We start from the raw sequence: 26,522 nt of genomic DNA, 5'->3' as shown, positions 1-26,522 counted from the left end.
CCGGTACACACATTAAGACAATCGGCTTGTTTTGTGCCGATTTTGCCCATTCCCGACCAAGGCCATAAAACGGCAGACAATCTCATAAGATCATCGTTTAAGCTTATCCTTAGGTCTGAGGCGTGTTAAGAGTGGATTTGTCCCGATTTCAGGATATGAAAACAGGTCAGGGCCAACAATCTTAAATAATGACCGTGTCCAATATTTACAACCAAAACTCTTCATGTGTGTGAGGAAAGCCCACGTCGCCCCAAGTCCTGACGCCGTGAGTTGTGACATGGAACAGAATATAGCCAATCAAGACGCAACCTGACTCAGCAAAAGAAAGACTGTAAATAAAAACAAACGTCTTACCCAGTGTTTTTTTTTTTTAATAAAAGTGGGTTCCCCAGATGGCAAGATGTATTTTCCAAAGCAATTCATTTTTCGGGGATATCACCATTTTAAAAGACTCTCGGCTTCGGCAACACTCTGGAAACATTGGCACATATCCGGAAGTGTTTCTTCTTGTTTTGTGAGATCACGTGAGATTTTGAGATCGGCAACACAAAATATGACCAAAACTGTTAAATGCCTGATTTTTTTTTTACTTTACGTGTGGGGTCTGTCACAGATTAAAACTCTAAGATTTGAAATACCCTTGTGTGTTTAACAGGCCTCAGTGTAGGTTAGTGATTTGACTATGGTACCCATTACTTGCGTGAAAATTTGGGTAACATCGCCGCCATTGGAAAGGAACTCCGTCTAGGTCTATATACACAAGTATATAGAGTACATGAACAGGTACAGACACATTCCTCCATCATGTGATCGGATCGGTTATCGTTTTTTTAAACTCGCTGATCGGCCCCCAAAATCCTGATCGTGTAAAGCCTAGTTTTTTTTTTCCATTACTATTCGTCATTGGTTTTAAGAGCATCTTAGTTGTACATAGTCTGCCGGTATTTATTGCGCATTTTCGCATCTTTATCACCTCTGGAGCGCTTTTAATTGCTTCCAATTGTCTGAACCTGAATCTTTCTCCACGCTGCCCATGCGCATTTACAGTAAGTCAGAAACATTTGCATCCACTTGCAACCTCCAATATTAAGTTGTTTCACAACTAATTTCCATTTCATAAACCGATCACATCTATATCTGTCCTTATCTGATCCCTGTGAAGGGACGAAGAATTTAACCTTTATTTCTTTCATGTGGCTTGGAGAGTAAATCAGACGTTGGAGTCGTCCCCTCCTCGCTGAGCATCAGACAGCGGCAAGATCACTTATTGACTCAACTCGCAGCTATTTCCTCAGTCTCCCGCAAAGCCTTTCCAATAGTCATGAGGCAGGCCTGTGATCCAGCAGCGGGCCCTCCTCCAACCCTCCAGGCTTCATTTAGGATGTGTCAGGGCCGACTTTCATCACGCAGGACGATGAAGACTATTGGCATGCCCCACCTTCAAGGCACAAAGACACTTCAAAGCTTGGCACCTAACACGGGCGTACCTGTATATACGCTAATGACCACAATGCTTTGTGATATGCACAAAGGTTGCTGCGCGTTTGTCTGCTTTGCATAGCTCATTGGGTTTGGTTCCCCACCGGGATCCGCCTGTATGGAACATTGAAAGCTTCCATCGTCGGTCAAATGTTTGCTTTGGAGATAAGGAGAGCACAGGCGAGACGTCGATCATCGCACAGTAAACACGCTCAAATGTGCTGGCACATCCCTGTGCACCCTGTTCTCACACACACAAAAAAATCATACGATTTTCTACACAAACAATACGCTCTTAATAGTAGAAAACTGACCATTTAAAAAGATATATACTTCACACTGGATTTAAAAAGTCTACACACCCCTGTTCAAATGCCAGGTTTTTGTGATGCATTAAAAAAAAAGAGAGAGTGAGAGAGCTCAAGATAAAGCCTTTCAAAACTTTTTTCCATCATCATATGACCAAAAACCTGTAAATGACTCAATTGAAAACAATGTGCGAATGGTTGTTTGTCTCTGTGTGCCCTGCGATTGCCTGGTGACCAGTTCAGGGTGTACACTGCCTCTTGCCCGAAGATAGCTGTGATAGGCTCCAGCAGGCCCACCACCCTAGTGAGGATAAGCGGCACAGAAAATGGATGGATGGATATTTCTGAAGTAAAAATACACGACTAGGATAATGTGGTTAATGTGGTGTGCACGCCTTCTAATAACTGGGGTTGTGTCTGTGTTCAGAATTAACCAGTCACATCCGTGTTAAATGGGAGTCAGCACACACCCAGCACCATTTCAAGTTCCTCTGAATAAGCCAACATAAACTTGAGATGTTCTAGTAGGCTTTTCCTGCTTTGCCGCAGAAGCTTGAAGGTTTTGTGCTAACAGTGACTGCCATTTCAAATTGTTCACAATTCCCTCCACCTTGTCTAATTCCAAAGCCTTGTTTATTTGTATATCAGAAAACCTGGCATTTGAACAGGTGTGCAGCCTTTTTATATCTATTGAATAAGCAATGCTTCACAAATGTGTAAGACCGCCACTCAATTTAAGATGTATGCAATTGTTCCCCTATAAAAACAGTATTTTTAATGCCAAACAGCCTTTTTTAAGTTTCTGCAGGGGTTAATACACTAGAATGTAGAAGCTCTTTAACACAAATGAATAATATCATTGTTAATGAAAAAAAAAACACTAAAACACGTTATTTCTTGATTATGGGGCCAAATTATAGTTTCAGTGGTTGAATTTTCTGCTTGATTAGTTTGTGACTTTTTAGAGAAGACCAATGAGCCGGCTGAAATGTGGGTACAAAAAGATGAATCCTGTTTTAAATTCCTCATTCCTGTTCAAAATTGTTAAGTGTCCAGAGATTACAGAGATTGAAAGAGTCCACATTAATTTCACTGAATTAATTACAGATAAAATAACTCACTTAACCCGCATTCCAAGAATAAGCCTTTTAGATTCATTAACAAAGTCTATATGTGCCTTGCGATTAGCTGTCCAGGGTGCATCTCGCCTCTTGCCCATCGTCAGCTGGGAAAGGCTTCATCCCACCCGCGACCCTAATGAGGACAAGCTGTATAGAATATGGACTGATCGACGGCTCAAGCATTTTATTACACTTTTGTATTTCTGCACTCTTAAGCAACAAATTTTTCAGTAGCCTGATTATTGGAATACAGACAACAAGATGCATTAAGTGACGTAAAGTGTATTTTAAAAATGATACCCGAAGGAAGTGTGGAGAAGAGCCTGGTTGTGTGCAAATTCTGCAACAAAGACTTTGCTTATCCACGAAGCACTTCAAGCCTACGCTATCTACGTCGTCACTGAAGGAGGAGAAAAGTAATGACCACCCTAACATTAGCCCGAGTGAAGACTATCTTCAATGTGCGGCATTGTGGTGGGGCTTAAATATTTTCCCAAAAAATCCCTGGCAGCACCCCTATCTATCACATTAAATAAATAAAGCAGGCTGCAGCAAACATAGAGCCGTCCATTGTAGTACAAGCAAGGCTAGTTTGTCTTAGTAACTGACTGAAAGAGACAATTTTCAGTGTGTAGCATGCCAGCCACATTTGTGGAGCGTGTTGCAATAAGATAAGTCGAATTTTACAAAACGTATAAATTATGACTTTGCATTAGGGGCAGGATAGGCAGTGTCTTACCAGATGCAGTAGACAACACTACTGTAGTTTCTTCAATATCCAATATGTATTTTATATTTAAAGAGAGAGCAGTGTTTAAATGATGAAATTAAAGTGTTAAAATAAACACTGTCAGGCCCTAAGGGTAGTCAAACAGTGGGTATGAATGACATCTGACAGGTTAATTACGATTCAGCCCTGTGAAATCTGCCTAGCAACAAATGGTTGGCTAAACAGCCAAATAAAATAATAAAAGCACCACTTCAGATTTTACGCATGCAGAATGTTTAATGCAGGCCCAGCAATGTGCTGGAAAAGTTATGGAAGTAATAGTCATGCTGTCGATGTGGCACGATGTGTCTGTGTAAGCTAACATGGCCAGCTGCCTTAAAAGTTGTGTTGTCAGTAGACTTATCCATTAAGCTGAGACACTGCTCTCGCTTTCTCTCTCCATATAGACATTGTGACTGGCCGGGGGCCTTAAGCAGTGATTATAGTGTTTCGAAGTGGGAGCTGGGGGCCGCAGCGTCATTAGTCTGGTTAATCAGAGCCTTGCTCCGGGTTAAGCTCCGCGGCCTCCAGAGATAGACTGATGAGCAGATAACCGTGCCCGGCCTACAGTGCTCAGGTCTGGGCCCCAGCAGCTCCCCTGGCCCCTGCTCGCTTTACACAATAATCTATAACTCCCCCCTGGAGCACGGCGTCAACGCTCAGTCTGCTGGACAACACTGACACAAAATGCATGGTAATAAGACTCGCACATGCGCGCACACACACACACACACACACACACACACACACACACACATACACTTCCCACTGCGGCTGTTAGCAACCCTCAGTGTTGTTCTACGTTGGTGCCCTAGTAGCATGGTTAATACTCTGAAACCAGTGACCTTGGCCTCATAACTGATGTAATTCAACATCCAAGTGTTTAACTACCCCTGTCCAAGGAGAGCAACGATAACCAGCTCAGCACAATGAGTGTATAATGACTACTGGGACTGTTGGAAACACAGACTCCCAAACAAACTCCCAAGACGGCAGTGCCTCAGTTCAGCAGGGAGCCTCCCGAGGGTCGCATCCGAACCGGAGCCAACGTTGGCCGGCCGGCCTGCTCTCTCCGGTGAGTCCCCAGTGAGCTCATTAGCGCCAATCATAACCACTTCCTTCGAGTACGTTACACGCGCCATCCATCGCCAGGCGCAAATGACGCTCTCCATCAGGATGTGTGCCAAGTGCGGGAATGCAGGTGTGTATTTGTGTTTAAAGGACGGGGAAGGTCACAGAACCCCTCCAAATGGTTCCCAGCAGACCTGTTTAGGGGGTGTGGAGGGGGGGGGGGGAAGGTCAGGCAAGAATGGAGGCACAAGTGTGTATTCAGGTGATGGAGTGGACGACAAGTGACCCAGATGGAGGGGAGCGTGAGGAGAGAGCGAGATAAAGAAATCAGGTTTTCAGTTGTTTTTTTTAAAAATGGCTCCACACGCAGAACGGACCCCTGAGGACCACCTAAATGGGATGAGACAACAATGAGTCCCATCATCCTTATTCTGAATAGATCTGTCCAGTTATTGCTTTTTTTTCTCTCCCCAATCAGCCTCTCATTACACTCTGTAGTCTTAATCAGACGCTTGGCAACACACATTTTAATGCGACACCAATCATGTCACTCACTCATGTAGCCCCTCAAGCCAAACATAGCACACGGGACGCCCCTCCCTCCTCATCTCTCTTTCCTGTCCGTCAACATGTTTTTTGGGGTGTGAATCCCGAAAGAAGAAGTGTAACCTGCATCACCTCCCGTCTCGCAAACACTGTACACACACACACACACACACACACACGAGTGTCAGCGGGTGTGTATGGATAACGTCCATTAGCATATTCATGATCATTGCCAGCCGCTTATTGTTTGCTCGCTCCATTAATCTTCATCTGCTGCCTGCCGACTGACAGCTCAATCTAACAGGATGTAAACGGTCACCGGTTACACCCACACACACGCACACACAAACATAAAGCATCAACAATCAAATGGGCATTGTCTTTTTCTGTCTCTCTCTTTCACTCTCTCATACACAAACACACAATCACCATGATTGACGTCCACCTGTGAGTGCTCGCCAGCTGTGGGGTGTCACACCTGTGGTCTGTGAGAACCTCCTGGGCCACAGGTGCACAGGGTGTGAATCTATGTGGACCCAAAAATGTACGAACAACCCCACACGCACGCGCACACAAACACACACACACTACGTCAGGCTAACAATGAGAATAAAACATGCATGAGTTTAGAGGACAAAAAGAACAATGCCGTGCTAAACAGGTTGGGTGTGCGTGGTAAGCAGCAAGCGCTCTCAAATGTTAATGTGTTTGTTTAAGGCCGGCGTGACTGACTGATTTACAGCAGATTAACGGGCGAAATGAGTGCTGGAAGCGAGCCAAGTTCAACGGGAGGTCTGTTCTCTTGTCGCCTCATCCCCCCGTGTTGCCTCCACCACCTCACCCCCTCACCACCTTTTTCTGTATCACTCTGCCGCTTCAGGAATTGCAAACAGCGAGACAGATATCTATGATTAAAACCTTTCCAAGTACTGTATATAAAATGAGGCTTCAAAATCATGAAAAATCAAGCCTTTTTCTACACTCTCGAACACTTTGCGTGTCCGCTGAACGTGCAGAAACCATGCTCAACTGTCAATCAAATACCTCTATGATGACCGGGAAAATTGATGCCACTTCGTCTAGCATCTTACGGCTACGCATAACTACATGTTTGAGCAGTGAAAATATATCTGCTTAAAGCCTCAGGTGGCTGGAACATATCCTACCGGGTCATCGCGGGACTTTTCTCACACAGGAAAGAGGACGCTGCATCATTTGCACAATTGCACCCGTTAATGTTTCATTTCGTTGTGGCGTGTGTGTATTTTTTAGGTCGAGAATGTTCATTTCTTTTCTTCTTTCAATAAATTTTGGGATTTCTTTTCTTCAGACAAATCAAATTGTTCCAGTTAAGAGAAAACCAGAAAAAAATGTTTTGTCTGAACAAAAGAAGTCCAAAAAAGCAACTGTGTTTGTTTGTGATTTGTTAGGGGCAAGATTACTGCATTATATGTGGTTGTGGTTTGCAGTACAAGAAAGCTGTTTCTGTTTTTTTTTTTTTTTTAACCTTACAGGGAAAAAAAAATAAAGTATTAGAAAGTATTAAGACAGTATTATAAACAGCTCTGTATGATGCAGTGCAGTCCTAAAGCAATTGCCTCCTACATATGCAGTAGTAACAGGACGATGCCTTATGGAAAACATTGTGGTGTGATTTAATTTTCAATCAAATTTAATGATAGTAATTTTACAAATTTCCATCCCTTAAGGGTCAATTAGCTTTACACTCATTATAGTATACAGTGTGTGCTAGTGTTTATAGTACAGTCTTTCTATATACAGTAACCTTTGATGGTGAGGATAATTTAAAAAAAATAAAATAAAATTCTCATCATGTTTTACTTGGTTGGAATTTTGCTTTAAATTACAAGTAGTCTTGCACCATTGTCATTCATAACAGAAAAAAAGAGAAAAGTGCTTTAACAGGGGAAAAAAGCACTCAAACAATACATCACGCAAATGATTTTTGTACAAGTAAAATAATCCTTTGACCACTTTGTCCTGAGCTGCGATAGACAAAGAAAGTCGTCTTGTGTCGGCAAGATGTCAAAGTGTTGAATAACGAAGTGAACTTTGACGCCTTACAGCTAATAAGTAAATGTATGTGTGTAAATGAGAGTGTCAGCTCAGTAGATTTGATATAGAGAGATAATACATCAACAGATTAAAATCAAGGAAATGCACACTAGAAGCATACTTGGTCTGATGGAGACACACAGGATGTGTTTATTTCATTTTCACAGTGTTTGGTTGTTGTCTTTGTTGTACTGAATGCACTTCCTTGTAAAATAAATACTTTTATGAATAAAGCGTCTGTGAGGCCAGAACGAGTCGTAACTTTTCTCCTTGCCGGGCTATAAAGCTATTTTTGTAGAGGCTCCAGTATGTAAAATATTACACTATCAGAGATCATAAATGGTTTATCGTGATCTTTCACAGAGCATAGACTTTTATTTAGCACCCGTAAATCATTCCTTTCCAGCCTGATATCAGCATCTGAGACTGTTTGTCTTTGCGAGTGACGAGATGCACAGTGTTAACATTTATGGGCAGAAATTTAGTGGATTTCAATGGTTTACAGGGGCAGTAAAGTGTGAAATATATAATTTCCAAACATTCTGCATTAAAAAAAAACTGCTCTTAAAAGATGAGCTGTGAATACAAATAGAGATCCGCTTTTATTTTAGCACATTCAGGTTGTAATCCATGTTGTTAGATCTCTTATATGTGGAGAAAAGGAAAATATATATTACATACACACACAGTAAATCTGACACATGCTTTTTTCCCCTGACTGTCTGACATGAAATAAAATCTTCCTGTTTTAGGTCTATTAGTATTACCAGAATTATTTAGATTTGCTAAATTCCAGAATAATGAGAGGATTTTTTTGGACAAATATATGTATAATAGAGAATAGAGTCATGGCTAAAAACAAACACTATTTATTTTAATATATTATTATTTTAATTCTTACTCAATTATTTTCTGGTTGTTCTTTTAAGTTATATTTAAAGTTGAGTTTTGGTAGTTCAAAAAATACCAAGCTTTGAAATCAATGAATATTTGTGTTTATTAATTGTGAATTCAGTATTAACCAAAATAATAATTATTTGTTCCATAATCGCCCAGCACTACTGTATTGCGCTGTATGATAAAGAATGAATCTGTACTCTGCACACTCAAATAAACACATTTAAATCTAAGCTCAGTCTTCCACAACACCTTCCAAAATGCTGTCAATAAGATTTGTGAAGTTATTTCCTTTAATTTTAAGGTTCTAACTGGGTTTGTGTTAGTTACAGTGTCGAGCAGAAAAACAAAGGGGACAACAAAAAATTGTTAATTTTCCCTTTAGAAGACTACCTCATTCTTAATAATGACACGTGTGCGGCTCAAAGCACCTTTCCACTAACTTGCAGGGTGTTTAGTCTTTTCTGGGCCATGGGTCCATGACCTGGTTATTAAAGTGGGAGCAAGAATTGATGTAGTAACCCTGTAGTTCTTATCATCATCATCATTTTCATTTAGCCCATGATTAACTCCCAATCATCTCGCCTGATTAAAAGTCAGAGTAAAAATATTCTACACATATTTAATAGTCGAACACTAACGAGGAGAGCAGGTCCCAGAGTGTCAACACAACAGATATAGAGCCACGAGCCGCACATACGTCTTCTCCTTTCTTCGCCCGCAAAACGCCCCTCAACATTCCCGGCCTATCTGCCGCGCACGCATAACACCCCCCCCCCCCACCCATGCTGGATGGTTGGAATTAGAAAAGCACGCCTGCGGTCTCATTAATTAATTAAACGGTGGGTGCCAGTGGCACCTGGGTGCCGGTTATCACTGTCACTCAGACATGCGGTGATCTCAATAAGAACGTCACCACAGGGCACCGCAGTAGAGGCCAGGCGGGCACCCGCGATCCCTCGCTATCTGCTTCCTCACTTTGACTTTCTTCTTCGAAATTCTTTCATTGTTTGCACACTTGGTCTCTTGGGAAAGTTTGTCTATATTCTATAATATTGGTTTCATCCAACTCTGATCATCTACTTTAACCAGGACTGAACTGGTTAAATGTTCTTCAATAAGAAAAAACAACAACAACTATTATGTTACCTATGCGACTAATAGAACATATTCATCTGTGGATTAACATTTTTGAATCCAACCTTAATTTGGGGCAAAAATATGCCTCAAAAGTCAAACAATTTTGAATCAAATCAAGACAAATAAGCATCACGTCAAAACAACCTGCATCAGGTTTGCGTTCTCTGCATCTTAATGTCGGACGTTAATTTTACAAAATGTGAATTACAATAGAAGACAAAGTGCACCGTAAAGGACATTTCAAATTACATGAAATATTATAGTGAAACTGTACCTGAACATGCATGTCATCGATTAATATGTAATATATTAAGTAGCCTATCCTCTAACTGCATCAGTCAAGGCTATCTGGAAATAATAAAGGCGTGTCACATCCTATACAACCCGATTACAGCATCAAATAATCTTTAGTTGCACGGCTGACCTCAGCTGAGGCACGATGGATCGACAGAGAACTTGGGGCAGCGTTCTCTCTCAAATCCAGTGGGGACAGGTGAGCTTTTATTTGTTTATATTAAATCAAACAATTTGTATAAAGAAGCAACATAAGTGGAATAAGCATCGTGGCATTTTCGAAAGAGACAAGGATTATGGTTCAAGTCCCGCTCGTCACACACACACACAACAACAAAAAAAGTGAAGTAGTTGTTGGAAAGATGCTAGTCTGCTTCCTGGCTACTGAAGAGGTGCCCTTGAGCAAAGCACCATCTCCACCGCCCCAAGCTGAAGAAGTGCCGCACTGTTTGCTTGCCCTTTCACTCTGACATATCTGCTAGCATGCCTGCATGCGTGCGATTTGGTTAAAAAAATATAAAGTTTATACAGCCGAGTGTGAATTGTACTTTCCTTTGAGGGATTAGAATGAGCATAATAAAATAAAATAAAATTCAAATAGAGGAAACAAAGTTTTGACATGTTTTGCACATTTAACAAGTGACTTTTTTTAATAATCTTGATTGGGATACCTTTGCCTCCAATTAATGGAAATACATAAGAAGTGAACCAGCTGGTCAGCCCTGGTGAGGTGATCTGGGCACGTCCCACCGGGAGAAGACCCCGGGGACGACCCAGGACACGCTGGAGAGACTACGTCCTTCGGCTGGCCTGGGAACGCCTCGGGATCCCCCCGGAAGAGCTGGATTAAGTGGTTGGGGAGAGGGAAGTCTGGGCGTCCCTGCTAAAGCTACTGCCCCCGCGACCCGACCTCGGATGAGCGGTAGAAAATGGATGGATGGACATAAGAAGTGATTGGAATTTAGAGGAATTAACTAGGAATATGGGGTAGGTCTTAGTCTTATTTAGTCATTTGGGACCCAAGCCAAAACCAGTCATGGGGCCCTAGACATCCGTGTATTGCAAAGATTTTGAATATTAACGTTTATCAGTACTAAAAAGTGTGAATTTGAGAAAATTGTCCGACTTTCGGAGCAGTATAAAGTCCTTAAAATTCTTCTTTAGGATTATTATCTAACACATGACTCATCTCATAATAATAGCTTTGAAGCAAAGAACACTTGATAAATACATTTTATAAGACGTTTAGGGGCCCCTCTAAACTGTGGGGCCCCTGGCCATTGCCCTTGTTTGCCGAATGGTAGCTGCGCCCCTGTATACACAGTAATATACAAATGATAAATATGAATAATATTTCATTATATACTAAATAAAATATTTTTGTACCTTGAATTGTGAAGAAAACTTTCATTCCAATACCTTTTTTCTTTAAAAAACACAAAATGTTAACATTACATATAAAATAATGTATTTCCCGATGACCAGCGAAATTTAATTTCCCCTAAAAAAAGATGCGAAACATATACATTTCCCATTTTGAAAATGTCAACAATTGTGGTTACAGGTAAATGCATACAATATAAATTCCTCCTCTCTTTTATTTTGATGTTCATCATGAACCTTCTGTACATTTCTGCTCGTTTCAATTATTTTCCTCTGCAGATGGACAAGAGTGTGTCTACAGCAGAGATTGGAGACTTGATAGAATTTATGCACCCGTGGTTGGGAGTGTCTCTGTGGGGAATTTACATGGGACAAGGTCATGTGATTCATTTTGGAGTGGGAGGTGAATAAATATGAATTTATTTGAACTCATGATTCCTGTTGTCGCAACATCCTGTGTAAAATGACAGAAGACAAAGACAAAACCTGACTTTTTTTCCCCCTCTCCCGCCAAAGATGAGAACATGACTCAGAAAGCGTGCCGCAGCCTCATACAGCAGATGCTGCCCAGGTCGAAAGGTTTTGAAGAAGACCACCATCACCTCTCAGCCTATCGCCGACATCAGAGTGCCCGCAGGAACCCGCATCCGGGTCAACAACGATAAGCACCAACTGGTTCCGTCCATAACGGAGCAGATGATACGGCCGAGCCGTGTGCATGCAGGTTGGTTTGAGTCACTCCAGTTGCAGCTGAGACTCAAGCATTCACACCGACAATGCTTTTCGAAAAAGATTTTCTCGTAGGAAATAATGACTTCCATTAAATTCCACATTGTACAGGTAAGGTTTCAAGTAATATTTTAACATTCTTCACTGTCGTATAAAAATAAATAGAAGTTAACCACGGTTAACAAAAAAAATAAAAAAATAAAATATAAAGTAAAATTAGTTGCGCTTTGAAAAGTGGTTTATGGCTACTGCTGTAATTAATACGCATGTCCGTCTCAGATGGAAAAATAGACAATTTTTGTGGGATGCTTCTGTATTTTTTTTTTTTTTTTTTTTATTACCCACGGCTACTAACTATTTAGGTTAGCATCTGCTTTGTGAAATTTATCTGACAAGCATTTTGGCGTATTGCTTTCTAGCCTTGGTACATATAAAATTATAAATACAGTTAAAGGTAGAGTTTGCAATTTTCAAAACAACTCACTTTGTCATTTATTCAAACTCAGTATGAACTGAGAGTAGCACGAGTAAAATGATCGGTGGAAAAAAAACACAGCCTTCTCTGTCCTTATCTTACGCCACTTACTTAATTTGCAAGAAACCACCGCACCCGAGAAAAAACAACCAATCACAGACAGAAGGTGTGACTGACGAGGAGTCAAGTAGATACACAGGCACACATAGGGGGCACACCTGTAGGGCTTCAGAATTTTTTTTTATTTTAAACCGATATTGTTATACTAACACTATTAGATGCTTTTTCTGTGGTTACAAGGTCAGAGTGAGGCCTAAAAAAAAAAAAGAAGTGCATCATTCACTTTATGCAGTACTGTTCGCACACAGACATTTAGGCTGGTTGATTATCTGATATCTATCAGCATTGTATTTATTTATTTATTTATGAAAAGTGATATTTCCAGCTTAATATATATATTTTTTTTCAGATTCCCTTTCAGAAACTGAATGGAGACCACTTTGACACGACCGAAACTCTTGAACTGATAATGCAGCAGCGTATGGAGACAGAAACTTAAGCTCTCACATCTGCTTATTTCTCATACTAATAAGCCCCATGAAGCCCTTTAATGCGCGACAGCACTTCAAATATGCGCTCAAGGTAAAGGACATACTTTTGTCGGTTCTCCAAACCACAATAAAGGCGGGCAAAACTTTGCAACAAAGCGGCTCGAGAAACTTTGTGTGTCGACTAGTTTATTAAGACTTCTGGAATGTCAATAAGAACAGCTCTATACAGTAGAAGGGCGGAAGAGGCCGTTGCGCAGACACAGTGACCTTCTGCTATTCTCCTCCTTGATAATGACCCAGACAGCGGCACGCTGTCCACCAGCCAGACCTCTAATGAAGCCAAACACTCTCTATCATCTGCTAATAACCTCCGTGCAGCAGCAAGAGTCACGGAGCAGGCTAGCGTCTTTGGAATAAAAGCTCTGGGCAGACAGGAAGTGGAGGAAAGCATCCTGTTTATTGATTTAGGACAGTGTGTACGACTCGAAGATAACTGTGTTCCTCCACTAATAAAGATGGCTGCCGAGCCAAAAGGGGGAAAAAAACATGTCACTGTATTAATCAATATTTTGGGTTGCCCTGCTGCGACACGTACATAAAACCAGCGCAGTATGGAAACGCTTCATTCTCTTTCTAATTGGTATGGAAGTCTGTTCCTCAGCAACGCTTCCAAGGGAAGGCTGATTAATTGTCCTCTTAAATCCTTGTAATACCGCATACTTCACACACACAAACAGTCAGGTTACCGCCCCCACCCCCAAAAAAAGAAAAAACCTTCAGTCTTGATGTCACTGGCTCAGGCTGACAATGTATCCGTACAGCTGCTGTGAGAAGGCCTGAAGAGAGAACTTATCTTGCACCCTCTTCCTGCCAGCTTGTCCCATGTCCCCTCGGAGCTGCGGCTCCACGACCAGCCTCTCCATGGCCTTAGAGAAAGCCTCTGCCGTGGGCTCGCACAGGAAGCCCGTCTCGCCGTCCGCCACGCTCTCCAGGGGCCCCCCGGAGTTGACGGCGATAACGGGGCAGCGGCAGTACATGGCCTCGACGGGAACGATCCCGAAATGCTCCCTGCTCGGCGTGTACAGCACCGCGTGGCTAGCCCGCAGCAGCGCCACCTTGACCGAGTCCGAGGGGGAGCGCAAGAAGGTCACGCAGTCCTCCAAGTGCAGCTGCGATGCCAGCTCTTTCAGCTCGGCGTAGTGCTCCACGTTCTCGCCGACTCGGTCGTCGTAGCCCCCCGCCACCACCAAGTGAACGCCCGATCTCTGGGCCGGAGGAAGAACGCTGCTCAGAGCCGCCAGGGCCTGAAGCGCCAGACCCAGGTTCTTCTTTCGCTCGTATCGGTTAAGCGAGAGGAACAGGTGGGAGGTTCCCTCCGGGAGCAGCCCCCCCAGACCCTGTGCTTCAGTAGGTGGCTGGTCAAAGGTGCGCGTGTTGAGGGAGGGATAGAGGACGTCTGTCTGTATCCCTGTGAGACTCCGAAAGGTCTCCCTGAAGACTCCTGCGGTGAACTGGCTGTTTACCAGAATCTACATGCAAGTAAAGTTGCATCAGGAGGACCAAACATTGTTGGATTTACAAGTGTACAGCGGTACCTTGACTTACAAGTGCCCCAATTTATGAGTTTTTAGAGTAAGTTAGCTGTCGCTTGTCCGATTTTTTGCTTTATGTGGCGAGACAATTTTTTTTTTGTTACTAGCAAGCACTAGATTAGAGATAGAGCGATATGTTTTTTTTTTCAGGGCCGATAACCATAACCGATATTTTGAAACGATATTCATTGGCGCTAAAAGGGAAAATAGTGGTATCAAAATTTGAAATAATACAAACTCCAACACTTTTTTAAAGTTCATTGATTTATTTTTATTCTAACAAAAAGTGCAGGACACTAATTAATAAATAGCTCCAGAAAGTTTTCAACAGTATATAAAGTTTAATTTTTTTTTAATATAACTGAAATGTTAATTTCCTGTTTATCTTTGTTTTAGGGGGAAATAAAAACAAAAGTGCAGATAGTTCCCAGGGTCAGGACCATCTCTAATAAGGTTAGCAGAAATTTTAAATGAATAAATAGTTTTCTGAAGTTTACCCAATTTTAAATTGAGCTCTTATCAGCCGTCTGATTTTTTTTTTGATAAACGGGCGATGCCCATATGCGTCAAAATGCCGAATATTGGTGACGATAATTGGCCCAGCCAGTAATCGGTCAGTACCTACACAAGATACACGGCCGCTTGGGTGAAGTGAGGAAAAAAACAGAGCAATTAAGGTAACTGTAAGGAGTCGCCGATGCACTTTCAGTTGTTTATTGAATGGGACAAACAGTCAACCACACAAATACAAAATGAGACCACTCGTAAGGATCTGCTGTGGGCCACAGGTCACATCCAGATGCTCACATGCAGACTAATCGGCCAAGTTGGGCTAACTCAACTACAGCTCCTATCGTCACTCACAAGACCAGGCCCCTTCAAGGCACACAACTCACAAATAGTATAGTGAATGTGACTTTCTGCTTTACATTTATAAAACCAGCTTATTTCTTTACATGATCTTTATTATGTTTTATTATGTTTTTACACAATATTATTTTTATCACAATATTATCACAGTATTACTTTTCTTTTTTAAAAAGTGTTTTGGGGGGGTGGAACGGATAAATGGCATTTCAGTAAATTTCAATTGGGAAAACTGATTTGATATCTGAGAAAACTGTTAGGAGCTTGGTCAAGGTACCACTGTAGTGTCATTAGCAAGAAATTCAACATTCCATTTGTACCTATTAATGTAGCTGTGGTGAAAAATGTGTGGCTGTTGATACCCACTTTGTAGTGCGCATTATTGCCATCTACAGGACTGGAGTGGAACCATAACAGGTCGGAGTGTTAACGTGCCATTCATAGTTATTGAGGATGGGACATTACAGTACTTGGTTATTAACTGCATTCACTGATTTTGTAATCTCCCCCTTTTTAAAATGAATTCATTCTCTTTTTACACTGTTACATTCTGTCTGAATTGGGAACAAGTGGGTCCAGGACCCACCAGATCCAGAACATGGAGCTGAAAATGGTGAAAATAGCTCGCTACGCATGGCTGTTGGCACCCAATTTGGACCCTCTACAGTGCCATTCTATTAGGGTTGGGCATCGAGAATCAATTGGAACCGGGACTAACACTCCGGTTCTCCCGGAATCATTCAAATAAAAAAATTTGGGTCCCAGTTTCGATGCCTAGCCCTCCGGCCCCGAGTAAGAAGTGGCGAAAATCAATGACGAAGAACACGCACGAAGACATGCTTGTGCCCAAAGGGCGATGGCGGTGAACAAAAGTGTCTTAACTTTGTTAAAATTAACGACCAGTCGCCTCAGTGGAAAACTTGGAATAAGATTGTATTGTGCAAAGGAGGCTTGGACGATGTGTAGCGTCTGACGCACTCCGAGCCTCAGCCTACACCGCGCAGAGCTTCAGTGAAGTCAACTCTTCGTCAATTGGGTGAGTGAAACAATAAAATACATCTTTGCCAACATTGAAACAGCTAACAAGGTAAATGGTTGGTTGCACTTTTGCACTGATGGCTTTTAGCGTTTATTTTAGGCTTCAAATTAACGTAAGAGACGATGACAGAAAAAAAACAACATTAACATTGAGCTAAAACTTCACCGTAGCAACTTTACATCGAAATGAATCAGGACAAAATTCACATAAACCTTATCTCACAGTATCACAAACACTAACCTTGTGACTCATCGGTGGGTAAGGAAATAAATCAACATTTTATAGCATTTGGTTCCATGAGGGCGGTACAGTGACCGACTGGTTAGAGCGTCTGCCTCACAGTTCTGAGGACCGGAATTCAATCCCCTGCCCCGCCTGTGTGGAGTTTGCATGTTCTCCCCATGCCTGCGTGGGTTTTCTCCAGGCACTCCGGTTTCCTCCCACATCCCAAAAACATTTAATTGACAACTCTAAATTGCCCGTAGGTGTGAATGTGCATGCGAATGGTTGTTTGTTTGTATGTGCCCTGCGATTGGCTGGCAACCAGTTCAGGGTGTACCCCGCCTCCTGCCCGATGATAGCTAGTGAGGAGAAGCGGATCAGAAAATGGATGGATGGTTCCATGCATAAAAAAAATCACTGGTGCAGTGTGAAGTTACTTTTTGTGCCAAAATGCTGAGTTCCACTGTGTACCCTTCAAAATAAAAGGCAACAAGCTTAAAACAGGAAGTCAAATTAAAACATTCACATATAAACGATAAAACAGTCCCAAATAACAATTTTAACAATGCTATGTTTAACTTTTGGCTGAGACATTAATTAATGAATATTAAGTCTATTGGGTTAGTTCCACACACATTGCCTTTTAGTTCATAGGTTTGATAGTGATCCTGGTTATAAAGAACCCCAAGTCAAATGTTCATTTTAGTCTATGCTGCAAATGTTCATAATTTGGACATCCTTTATTTAAACAATGCAAACTTTTTTGACCCAGCCCTAAAAGAATCGGAATCGAGATCGTTTGGAACCAGAATTGCTCAAATTCAAACGATGCCCAACCCTACATTCTACACAAACTAGACCTTGAGGGCATGATGTAATTTTTTTTTACATTACATTTGTTTTGTTTTTTTAGTATTTTACTCGTAATATAAACTTGTTTTAGTGCTACTATACCTGATACTGTCTACTTATTGTCACCTCAAACGACATACAATGGCAATGTCATGTTTATGTTATGTAATTTTTTATATCACTTAGAACAATAATTAAATGATTATGGTGACTTGTCTAAATGCCATAACGCTTACCTAATGGCTAAACAAACAAAAACTTTTGCAACAAGATTCAGAATTGCCTCAGGGGGGACAAGTGTTCATTGTTTAGTAATTACCAAATGTTAACTCCAGCGCACCATGAGATTGGTATTTGAACATTTTCAATTACTTTTTTTCCTTCTTTTTAAAATTATTTGGCACATACAGTGCCGTGAAAAAATATCCTTCAGCACCTGTACAACTTGCTGTGATTGATGAAACCATGAATTCTGCTGTTAAACAGAAAATCCTGAAGGAGAATGTTCAGCCAGAAGTTTGTGACCTGTAGCTGAAGCGCACTCAGGTTCTGCAGCAGGATAACAATCCAAAACACCAGAAAGTCAACTTCTGAATAGCTTAAAAAAACAATATGAAGGTTTAGGAGTGGCCTAGTCAAATTCCCGACTTGAATCTGAATGTAATGCAGTGGCATGATCTTAAAAAAGACATTCATGCTCAAAAACCCTCCATTTTTGATTAATTCAAACAATTCTGCAAGGAAGAGTTGGCCAAAATATCTCCAGAGAGATGTGAAAGACTCACTGCCAGTTATAGAAAATGTATGATTTCAGTTGTTGCTGGTGAGGATGGCCCAACCAGTTATTAGGTTTAGGGGTCTATTACTTTTTCCACACAGGGCCAGGTAACTTTTAATGGTTTTTTTACTTAATAAATGAAATCACCATTTAAAAACTGAATTTTAAGCTCACTTGGGTTATATTTGTCTGATATTTACATTTGTTTGATGGTCTTAAACATTAAAGTAGGGAACCCATGCAATAAATATTAGAATTTGAGAGGGGGGCCAATACTTTTGTGTAAATAAAGTTGAGCTTTTGGGAAGGTGTGTGTCTCGTTACATCTGGCGTAAATGTAGCATAGCATTTCAGAAAAAGAACATCACACCAATAGTACAACATTTGACTTGTGAGTCGCTCGTATTCATGAAATTTATCCTTCTATATATACTTGTTCTGTACTCTTTTATGGAAATTTTTTGTTTCAATTTGTATGGGCCTGTGTGTATGAGCGTCAGGTCTTTACGTACCATATCAGCCATGCCAGTGGTGCGCTCCTCCATGAAGTCGATGGGAGCGCGGTAAAGCTTCTTCAGGGCTGATTTCCTTTGAGTCAGCAGCTGGTCTGGGAAGTGACAGTAGAATAAAACCTTCTTCCTGTGACGGGACAGCCTCAACACCGGAATACACACTGACACCTGAAGTGGGATTAAAAAATATATGTAATTACCAAAAACATCTATATTGCCTCATAAAATGAACATCAAGGTAGGACTAAACATGCTAAACTGAAAAATATCACTCACTTGATCGCAGAAGATGACATCATACTCCAGCCCGCTAAAAAAGACCAAATAGACCGCTACGTAGATCATTCTTAGGTAAGCACAGAGGGCATGGAGGTACCCAAAAACACTGGTGGGCAGCCAGTCACCCACACAAACCTGTTGGAAGCAGAGGAGTAAGATATAATTAATGCACAACTAAATACTAACATTTTCCACACACAATGACTGCATGACTGCTTGCTTACCACAGGTAAATCTGGTTCAAGGGTCTCAGAGAAACAGTGGGTCGGGTCATAGTGAGCGGTCCAGATCTGGACATTACATCCCTTGGACTTAAGTGCGACAGCAGCATCGACAACCAGACGCTCCGCTCCACCTATACCGAGGTCTGGATGCAGAAACACCACCCGCACCATCCTGGATATATACACAGATACAGAATAATAGCAATGAGGATAGCGTAATTGAAACAGCTTGCAAATACTGACTAGCCCTTTACGTGAATACAGTAAGCCTTCAAGATACTATATGTACATCAGTCCATTCATTTCATTGTAAGTCACCATAAGTAACCTGAAGTCTCGCTAGCTTGTCAACAAGCTTGGACAATCCCATGGTTTAACTAAAAGTGTGTTTTAAAGCACTCCCTGATATTTGTGTCAAACAGCTGTAAACAAGCATGAGGGTCACAATGCCACTGTCTCAACCACCTGCCATGACGAAAACTGATTCGCTGAGTTGGTGGTAAAGACGTCAATAACATGAACGACCACAGGTTTAGCTATACAGTATATGAAAAGACAAATGTCATCAATAACAGTACAGCACACTAACTTAGCTTGACTATATTCCTAAAAAAAAAAGAAAAAAAAAAAGAAAGAAACGTCACGTTTAATACAGACATGTTTTTAAAAGTAAACACTGGACCAAGGTATAATTTATATATGAAACATGGCGTTTACCTTCTGTTATCCTATCCAAGTTTTGAGACTTGTGATTACCCCAGTGTCACTGCCACTAACAAGCACTGTCATGAAACAAAAGAGCTTCGCCGCCATAGTGGCTCTAAACTCTCACTTGTGATCGAACAAGACGAACCTTCTGCTCGCGCCAAAATGGCGCTAGTTTCCTCATTGACAATCACTCGTCTCGTAGAAGACACGTCACCAAGAGAAGCGAGTAGGTTCTTTATTTTGCATATGAACAAAAAAAAATAAAAAATCATTGATAATCTCATAAAATCCACAATAACATATACAGGTATTTATTTAATATTTAGAGTTGTTAAATGAACGGTCACTTGTGCGGTGCGTTATATGAGTTGTAATTTTTATGGTCAAGTTATCTTGCAGACAGGCATCTTTTTGGGCAACTCCACAGGTCCTTGACTTTTGCAGTCGTGTCCTTTTTACACAAGCGTCAGCTTTTGCGGCTCCCTTCTCAAGTTTGGACCGCTCCATTCACAACTAACAGCCGTTTCCCCGAAGTGGACATCTGCATTGAGAGGGAGCCTCGGGCACTCAGCACGCACCAAGACAAATAAAACAAAATGGTAAGACGATACAGCACACGCTTGCAGCTGAAAGGAAGCGGTGCGATAGAAATAAATCCGCCTTTTGCTATCTGTTAGCACGCTTGCTAGCCTTAGCTCAACATTTGTGTACGTGGCTCTCCCACCAACAATTTTTACACCTTTGTAACTTTTAAATTAAACACTTGGTAACACCCAAGTTTGTGATGCAAACGTATGTAAAAAGATATGTAGTGGCTTGATTAATACGTTGAATTAATAGGCCTGTTCAGCCTGGCTTCTAATGCTAGTTATCAGTTGTTGTTTTTTTTTTTAAAGTCCAGTAACGAGAGCATTGGATTGTAAGCTAAATGTTGGTGTAACTGTTTTTCCTCAGCCTGGACCTGCAGTCAGTGCAACCAATGTGGGGGCGTCGAGCCGTTCCCCCAGCAAGACAGTGGCCCCCCGTGCAGCAGGCTCCACAGTCAGACAGAGGTACACACAAAAGTTTCAAGTTTGAAGTCATACTAACTAAATAGTACCCAAATAAAGCATGGTAGGGCTACAACATTAGTGAATGTGGAAGCAGAGATCCAAACAGGTCGGGTGGGAGCGAAATGGTGAAAATGAAATAAAGTTGGAATCTGTTATCTCTATTTGCATTTTATTCCAGTAGATGACAACGCCAGATAGATGTGAGCGTAACTGGTGCCCAATAAAGAGTTCACTGAGAAGTCATTATCAGCCATTACTATCAGCATCTTCTTTGACGTCTTTTTAATTTTTGCGCTGTTGCACTGAGGACTTAAACTAAGCCCTTAATAAATAAATAAGCCGTTTTTCCACAACAGAAACCTCCCTATCTACCCTGGTAGTTTTGAGTTCCCCCGGTGTCACTTTCTACCATGAAAAACTACCAGGGTACAGATTATATAGTTCCCCAGTGTCCCCAGGGTCTTAAATCGACCAGGAACTCTTGAGGATGCAGGCTGTGCTGATGAATGCTGATTGTTTGGCGCAGACGTCTGGCATTAACGTCACATCATTGTTTACTTTTCACATTCACAGAACCGCCATTATTGTATGTATGCAGTGTAACGGCAAGGCTCGAAATAAGCGGATTCAGACAGCAACGTGCGGGTCAAAATCTGCATTTTGTTCCTCATAAAAATTGAAAGTAAAACTTAGAATCACAGATTTATTTTTACTTTTTCCACTGAGCTGCTTTTCTGTCTTTGTTTTTACATGCGCAAATAAACATTTGCGATGTACAATCTATTATTTTCCCTCCGCAAAAAAAGCTCATGCAAATACGTTTACAGATACCAAATACTTCACCCTGCTGTATTTAAAAATGCAATAAAAGCTGACTATGAATTCATATTTTGTTTTTTTAATTTATTGAACCTTTATTTATCCAGGTAAGGTATTTGCAATGCTAGCCTGCCTGCAGACAACAGAGTAAAACAAAGCAAAATAAATGCATATACAAACTGTACAAGCATGGTAATCTTGCAACTTTATTCTGGCAAAATTATCACATCTTTAGTAGAGTTAGATCTTTGTAAGATATGAACCATTCTTGGCAAAACAGAATATGAGTGACCAGGCAATATGAGTAACACATTTTATTTTGAATGGGATTCAAATTAAGATATTTCAGAATAACAGAATCATTAAATAAAACCTAGCAGTATTTTCTGACAAATTACCAATATTTCACAAATTCTGCCAGGACGTGTAAATGTATGAACACAACTATACACAAATATTAGTACGGTGTGCTCATACACGCCCTTGTGTGTCGCACAGGAAAGCAACCAGCAGCGGTAGCCGAAGTGGTGGCAGGACCACTGGATCAGCCGGTACCGGGGGAATGTGGCGCTTTTACACCGAGGACTCGCCGGGTCTCAAAGTGTAAGTGTATTGTCTTTAAAAAATAAAAATCTTAACCTGCAATGTTTTATGCATCATTTAGGATTAAAAGGAGGTTGAAATTAGGCAGAAAAGTCTCATAACCTTCTATCCTGCCTTGAGCATCCCTCCCCAACATCCCATCTCCTCGTGCCACGCGGCGGCGGCTGATCGATGGCGGTGCGCCGCTTATCGAGTGCGTGTCGGTCGTCGAAGGAGGGCACACTCCTCGTACGCCGCTGTATATCGAGTGCGCATTTGTTCCCGCGTTAGACGCCGCTCACCAAGCTTCATTAAAAGATCCGCTCGGAAAGGTCAACTCAATTACCGCCTTCTGACGGGGGAGGGATGGAGGAGGCGGTTGGCATGGCGATGCAGCCCCCACCCCCTCCTCCCCGGTCAGTCTCTCCTTCAGAGATGAGAGCCCCTCCTAGTGTCAGCGGCTCATCAATAAAACGAGCCGTGCTGCTAAAAGACTATCTGGCGCACATGAAACCTAATGAGAAACCATTTAAAAGTTGTCAGCGAACACGTTTGTTTGCACAGTTGCCGCTTTCCAAAGACACTCGCAACTTGCACATTATGTAGGTGGTGTGTTTGCATTTTGTCATCAGGAAGCGCATTGAGATTCGCCTACAAACCTGGGTAGCGACTAAGTAGTAATTCAGATAAGTATCTTCTCGTCATACAATACTGATATAATTTATGTGTCAAATCACAATTTCATTATGATCCAAGCCTTAATGGCTCCGCAAATTAAATTAAAAGATCTAACCCAAACTGGCACCATCACAAACCATTAATAACTGTACAGGTGACATTTTAAGTAACCTTGATAAAATAAGTTAATGTATATTGACACAAAAATAAAGTAAAAAAGCCTGCAGAAATGGGAATCGTCTGTGTTAGTGATGCGCCGAAATTAGCCCAAAAGTGCTTTTTTTTTTTTTTTTTTTTTTTTTTTTTGGGTTCTGGACCGAAAGACTTTTGTCACCAAAATAACATAGTGTTTATTGCTGCTCACTAATAGCTTTGTAGCTGCCGATGCGCAAGCCTGTACCCTTCATAGTATAAATATTTACCATTAACAGGCAATGCCCAGTGGGCTTTGCTGACTATGTAGTTGAATTGACTGGGATACAAACAGCCTACAGTCACTGTTTGATGATCACATAGTTGTGCACCATAAATGTGATGGTTAAATAAGGCACACATTCAACTAGAGGTAACATAAACACACATTAACAACAAATATGAGCGTCTTTCTTACGGCAATAATTCAAATTTGCATGTCGCAATGAATTGTGGGAACTGCATGGCTTTACCATCATTATGCCCAAACTTCAGCATCCCTATTGTCGGCCTGCTTTCCGCTGTACGGCTACTAAGGTGGAATGCTTGTTGCATGCTATGGATTTGCACCGCCCCAGCTAACTTACAAGCTACAGCTAACGCGGCTAAATAACGATGCCGAGCTGCGGAGGCGAAAGAGTGTCGCTCATCATCGCCTCCATGACAGCGATTAAACTACATTTTGACAAGTATCGTTATGATGAAAGAAGGATAAGCTGAAACGGCCTATAAATTTAAAAGGACATTAAATATAATAAATATTTAGAGTACAAGATAATCTTTATTAGTCCCACAATGGGGAATTTGCACTGTTTCAGTGGGAATAGTGGATACAGGAAATACAAAAAGAGCATGCAAGGGAAGACCTTTGGCTGCAAATGCATCCGCCATTACAAGGTTGATGCAATAAATACAGTAAAATAACAAATGTTGAAGCCACAATTTATTAATGATTACAGCTATAGAGTAGTGATTGTGTTGCGCAACTCAACAGTATGCAGAATTATTTTTATCTTACAACATAAAAAACTGCAGGAACTGTCCTACGGTAATGTTCTTGATGTAAGTAAAAAAATATGGAAAGTCAGACAAATTGTTCTGGAAGTGAATTTCTGTAGTCATAGCTATAAATGCAATTTTACTAATGATTGGCGTAGTTTTATGATATTTGGCGGGTTGGATTTTATTTTTATATTTTAATGTAAAACAGTGTTGCTTTTTTTTGTATGAACTTAAAAAAATGTACCTTATTTTTGCTCTATTACTCCCATTGTTTTACAAAATAACTTGCATACACTTCCACTTAAATAATATTTTACAAATAATTTGAAAGGTTCTTGTGCTCTTGGATTATTTTAAATTTTACATAATAAAATTAATCATCCATAGGTCTGTCATGGTAAGAGTATCGCCACACCCCATCTGGCTCTCTCACACTTTGTCCTTCATGTAGAATTGCACAGGCGAGGCAAGGCAAACTTAGCAAAAATGTTTTTGTCCCTGGAAGCACATACCTGAGATCCAACGTTTCTGATAAACAACTGTTTTGCAACATATAAACAGGCACCACGTCTGTTCAGCGCAATTAACTGTCTAATTGCTTTCCACCGACGTCCTTTCATGTCTTATGGAAAACAATGAAAATGATTCCAATCAAGTTGTCTTGTTAGTAGGAATTAGTCTCTAGACTCCTTTTTTTATTTTTTTATATACATACTAGTTATAATATACTAGTAATACTAGTTACTCAGTTTGTCGCCATGTTGTCTGTGCAAGCAGTGCATGTCAACCATCCATCTACAACTCTTATACTCACTCAGCAATGAACTCTAATCAATTGCTACGCCATCATTGACAAAATTTTGTATCGTGTGTTAGTAATAGTAATAATAGTGTTAGTAATGTCTGTGTGTTTTTGTTGTATCAGCGGCCCAGTGCCAGTGTTGGTGATGAGTCTGCTCTTCATCGCCTCTGTCTTCATGCTTCATATCTGGGGCAAATACACCCGCTCTTAAGCCCCAGCCTGATGACTTCTGACCCGGCGCCTCGCCATCTTAACACATCGGACCAGGACCAAAACCCAGACAACCCCCTCCAACTTTCACACTCACCTGTACAAAGCGCGCAAAACTGGATTATTATGCAAGACACTTCGGCTCCCGCTGTGTCCCCCATGTGCCGATTGCTCCCATCACCACTGCGCAAACGCCCAGTGCAGCACTTAAGGACAATTCAGTTGATTTCAGGCAAACCCCCAAAAATACCTGAAATACATTTAACAGGATTTTTTGTGAATTTATTGCGCAAATAGGAAAAACTATCCAAACAAAGGCCCATTGGATTCCATAATCAAAAGAAAATTAAATCCTCAACAACAACAAAAACCGAACTCAATATAAATCATGCTAAAAATTGAAAGTCAAAAACCTTTTCAAGTCCTTCCACTTCAGACATTGTTCACAGTAATGAGTCTCTCTAATGTTAGTTTCTGTAATTTGTTGAATTCAGTCATCATACAACATGGAAAAGAAAACAAATGTACAGTGTTTTTTTTTATTGTACAATAAAAAAAAAAAAGGAACAAAAACAAAGTGTGATTTTTCTTTTTGACTATATTTGTTGAGATCAAAGCAGAGTTTCACCAACAGTGACAATTGGTTCCACTAACTTGACTACATTTTGTTTCAAAATATTCAGTGTTGTTTCATGGCAGCCCTTAGAAAACATGTATCTCAAATGTTAAACCAAAAACCTGTATTTTGTCCCTCAGTTGTCATCCTACCAAAATGATGTCATTGTCTATTAATGACCATTCATTTGAAGTGTTTGAACACAACCTAATATATATTTTTAAATAAAAAAGTGTTCATAATTTGATCTTTTTCAGTTTTATTTTAGTTTTATTTGGGGGAGGGGGTAATTTATGACTTACCGTATTTTCACGACCACTAGGCGCACCATATTAAAAGGCGCAGTCTCAGTTACGGGGTCTATTTCTGTATTTAACACATACATAAGGCGCACCGTATTATTGGGCGCAGATATGGTAAAACATACGCTAGCTTGAAACGTACAGTAGGATGCATGCACGCTGAAACATGCTAGCTTATGTTTTAAAAAAGGCAGCGGGAGCAAAACTGAGTTCGGTTGTACTTGAAGTATTTAACAATGTACTCGTGTTATTTTTTTGATCAATCCTCATCCACAAATCTATCAAAGTCCTCATCTTCTGTATCCGAAATGAACAGCTGGGCAAGTTCTCCATCAAACACGCCGGGTTCCCTCTC

General features: G+C 40.9%; 2 protein-coding genes across 4 annotated transcripts; one reads left to right on the top strand and one right to left on the bottom strand.

The window, feature by feature from the left end:
* Positions 1-13,008: 13,008 nt before the first annotated feature.
* On the bottom strand, positions 13,009-20,079 carry alg2 (ALG2 alpha-1,3/1,6-mannosyltransferase). 3 transcript variants are annotated; one of them, XM_061776698.1, is made up of 5 exons: positions 20,058-20,079; positions 19,205-19,376; positions 18,978-19,115; positions 18,702-18,869; positions 13,009-14,368 (listed from the first exon to the last, which is right to left on the bottom strand). In XM_061776698.1, exons 2-5 carry the CDS (start codon positions 19,373-19,375, stop codon positions 13,628-13,630), a joined length of 1,218 nt encoding a protein of 405 aa, XP_061632682.1. In that variant the 5' UTR covers position 19,376; positions 20,058-20,079; the 3' UTR covers positions 13,009-13,627. The 3 variants fall into 3 exon arrangements, with proteins under 3 accessions (XP_061632682.1, XP_061632680.1, XP_061632679.1); XM_061776696.1 differs by having other exon boundaries at positions 19,922-20,061; XM_061776695.1 differs by lacking the exon at positions 20,058-20,079 and adding an exon at positions 19,670-19,766.
* Positions 20,080-20,351: 272 nt separating this feature from the next.
* Positions 20,352-26,112, top strand: sec61b (SEC61 translocon subunit beta). Its single transcript, XM_061776699.1, has 4 exons — positions 20,352-20,511; positions 20,867-20,964; positions 22,282-22,386; positions 25,163-26,112. Exons 1-4 carry the CDS (start codon positions 20,509-20,511, stop codon positions 25,248-25,250), a joined length of 294 nt encoding a protein of 97 aa, XP_061632683.1. The 5' UTR covers positions 20,352-20,508; the 3' UTR covers positions 25,251-26,112.
* Positions 26,113-26,522: the final 410 nt, after the last annotated feature.

This window comes from Phyllopteryx taeniolatus, chromosome 6 (assembly GCF_024500385.1).
Source record: "Phyllopteryx taeniolatus isolate TA_2022b chromosome 6, UOR_Ptae_1.2, whole genome shotgun sequence".
Taxonomy (NCBI): Eukaryota; Metazoa; Chordata; class Actinopteri; order Syngnathiformes; family Syngnathidae; genus Phyllopteryx; species Phyllopteryx taeniolatus.
This window is presented reverse-complemented; position numbering and strand designations above follow the sequence as displayed.

Bases quoted from the DNA above. Each gene is read 5' to 3' on its own strand.
- alg2 (XM_061776695.1), bottom strand. From the start codon at position 19,722: ATGTTATTGACGTCTTTACCACCAACTCAGCGAATCAGTTTTCGTCAT. The intron at 19,377-19,669 runs GTGGTTGAGACA...GTATATATCCAG, and splicing joins ATCAGTTTTCGTCATGGCAG to GATGGTGCGGGTGGTGTTTC. The intron at 19,116-19,204 runs GTAAGCAAGCAG...TGCTTCCAACAG, and splicing joins TTGAACCAGATTTACCTGTG to GTTTGTGTGGGTGACTGGCT.
- sec61b (XM_061776699.1), top strand. The intron at 20,965-22,281 runs GTACACACAAAA...TGTGTCGCACAG, and splicing joins GGCTCCACAGTCAGACAGAG to GAAAGCAACCAGCAGCGGTA. The intron at 22,387-25,162 runs GTAAGTGTATTG...TTGTTGTATCAG, and splicing joins GACTCGCCGGGTCTCAAAGT to CGGCCCAGTGCCAGTGTTGG.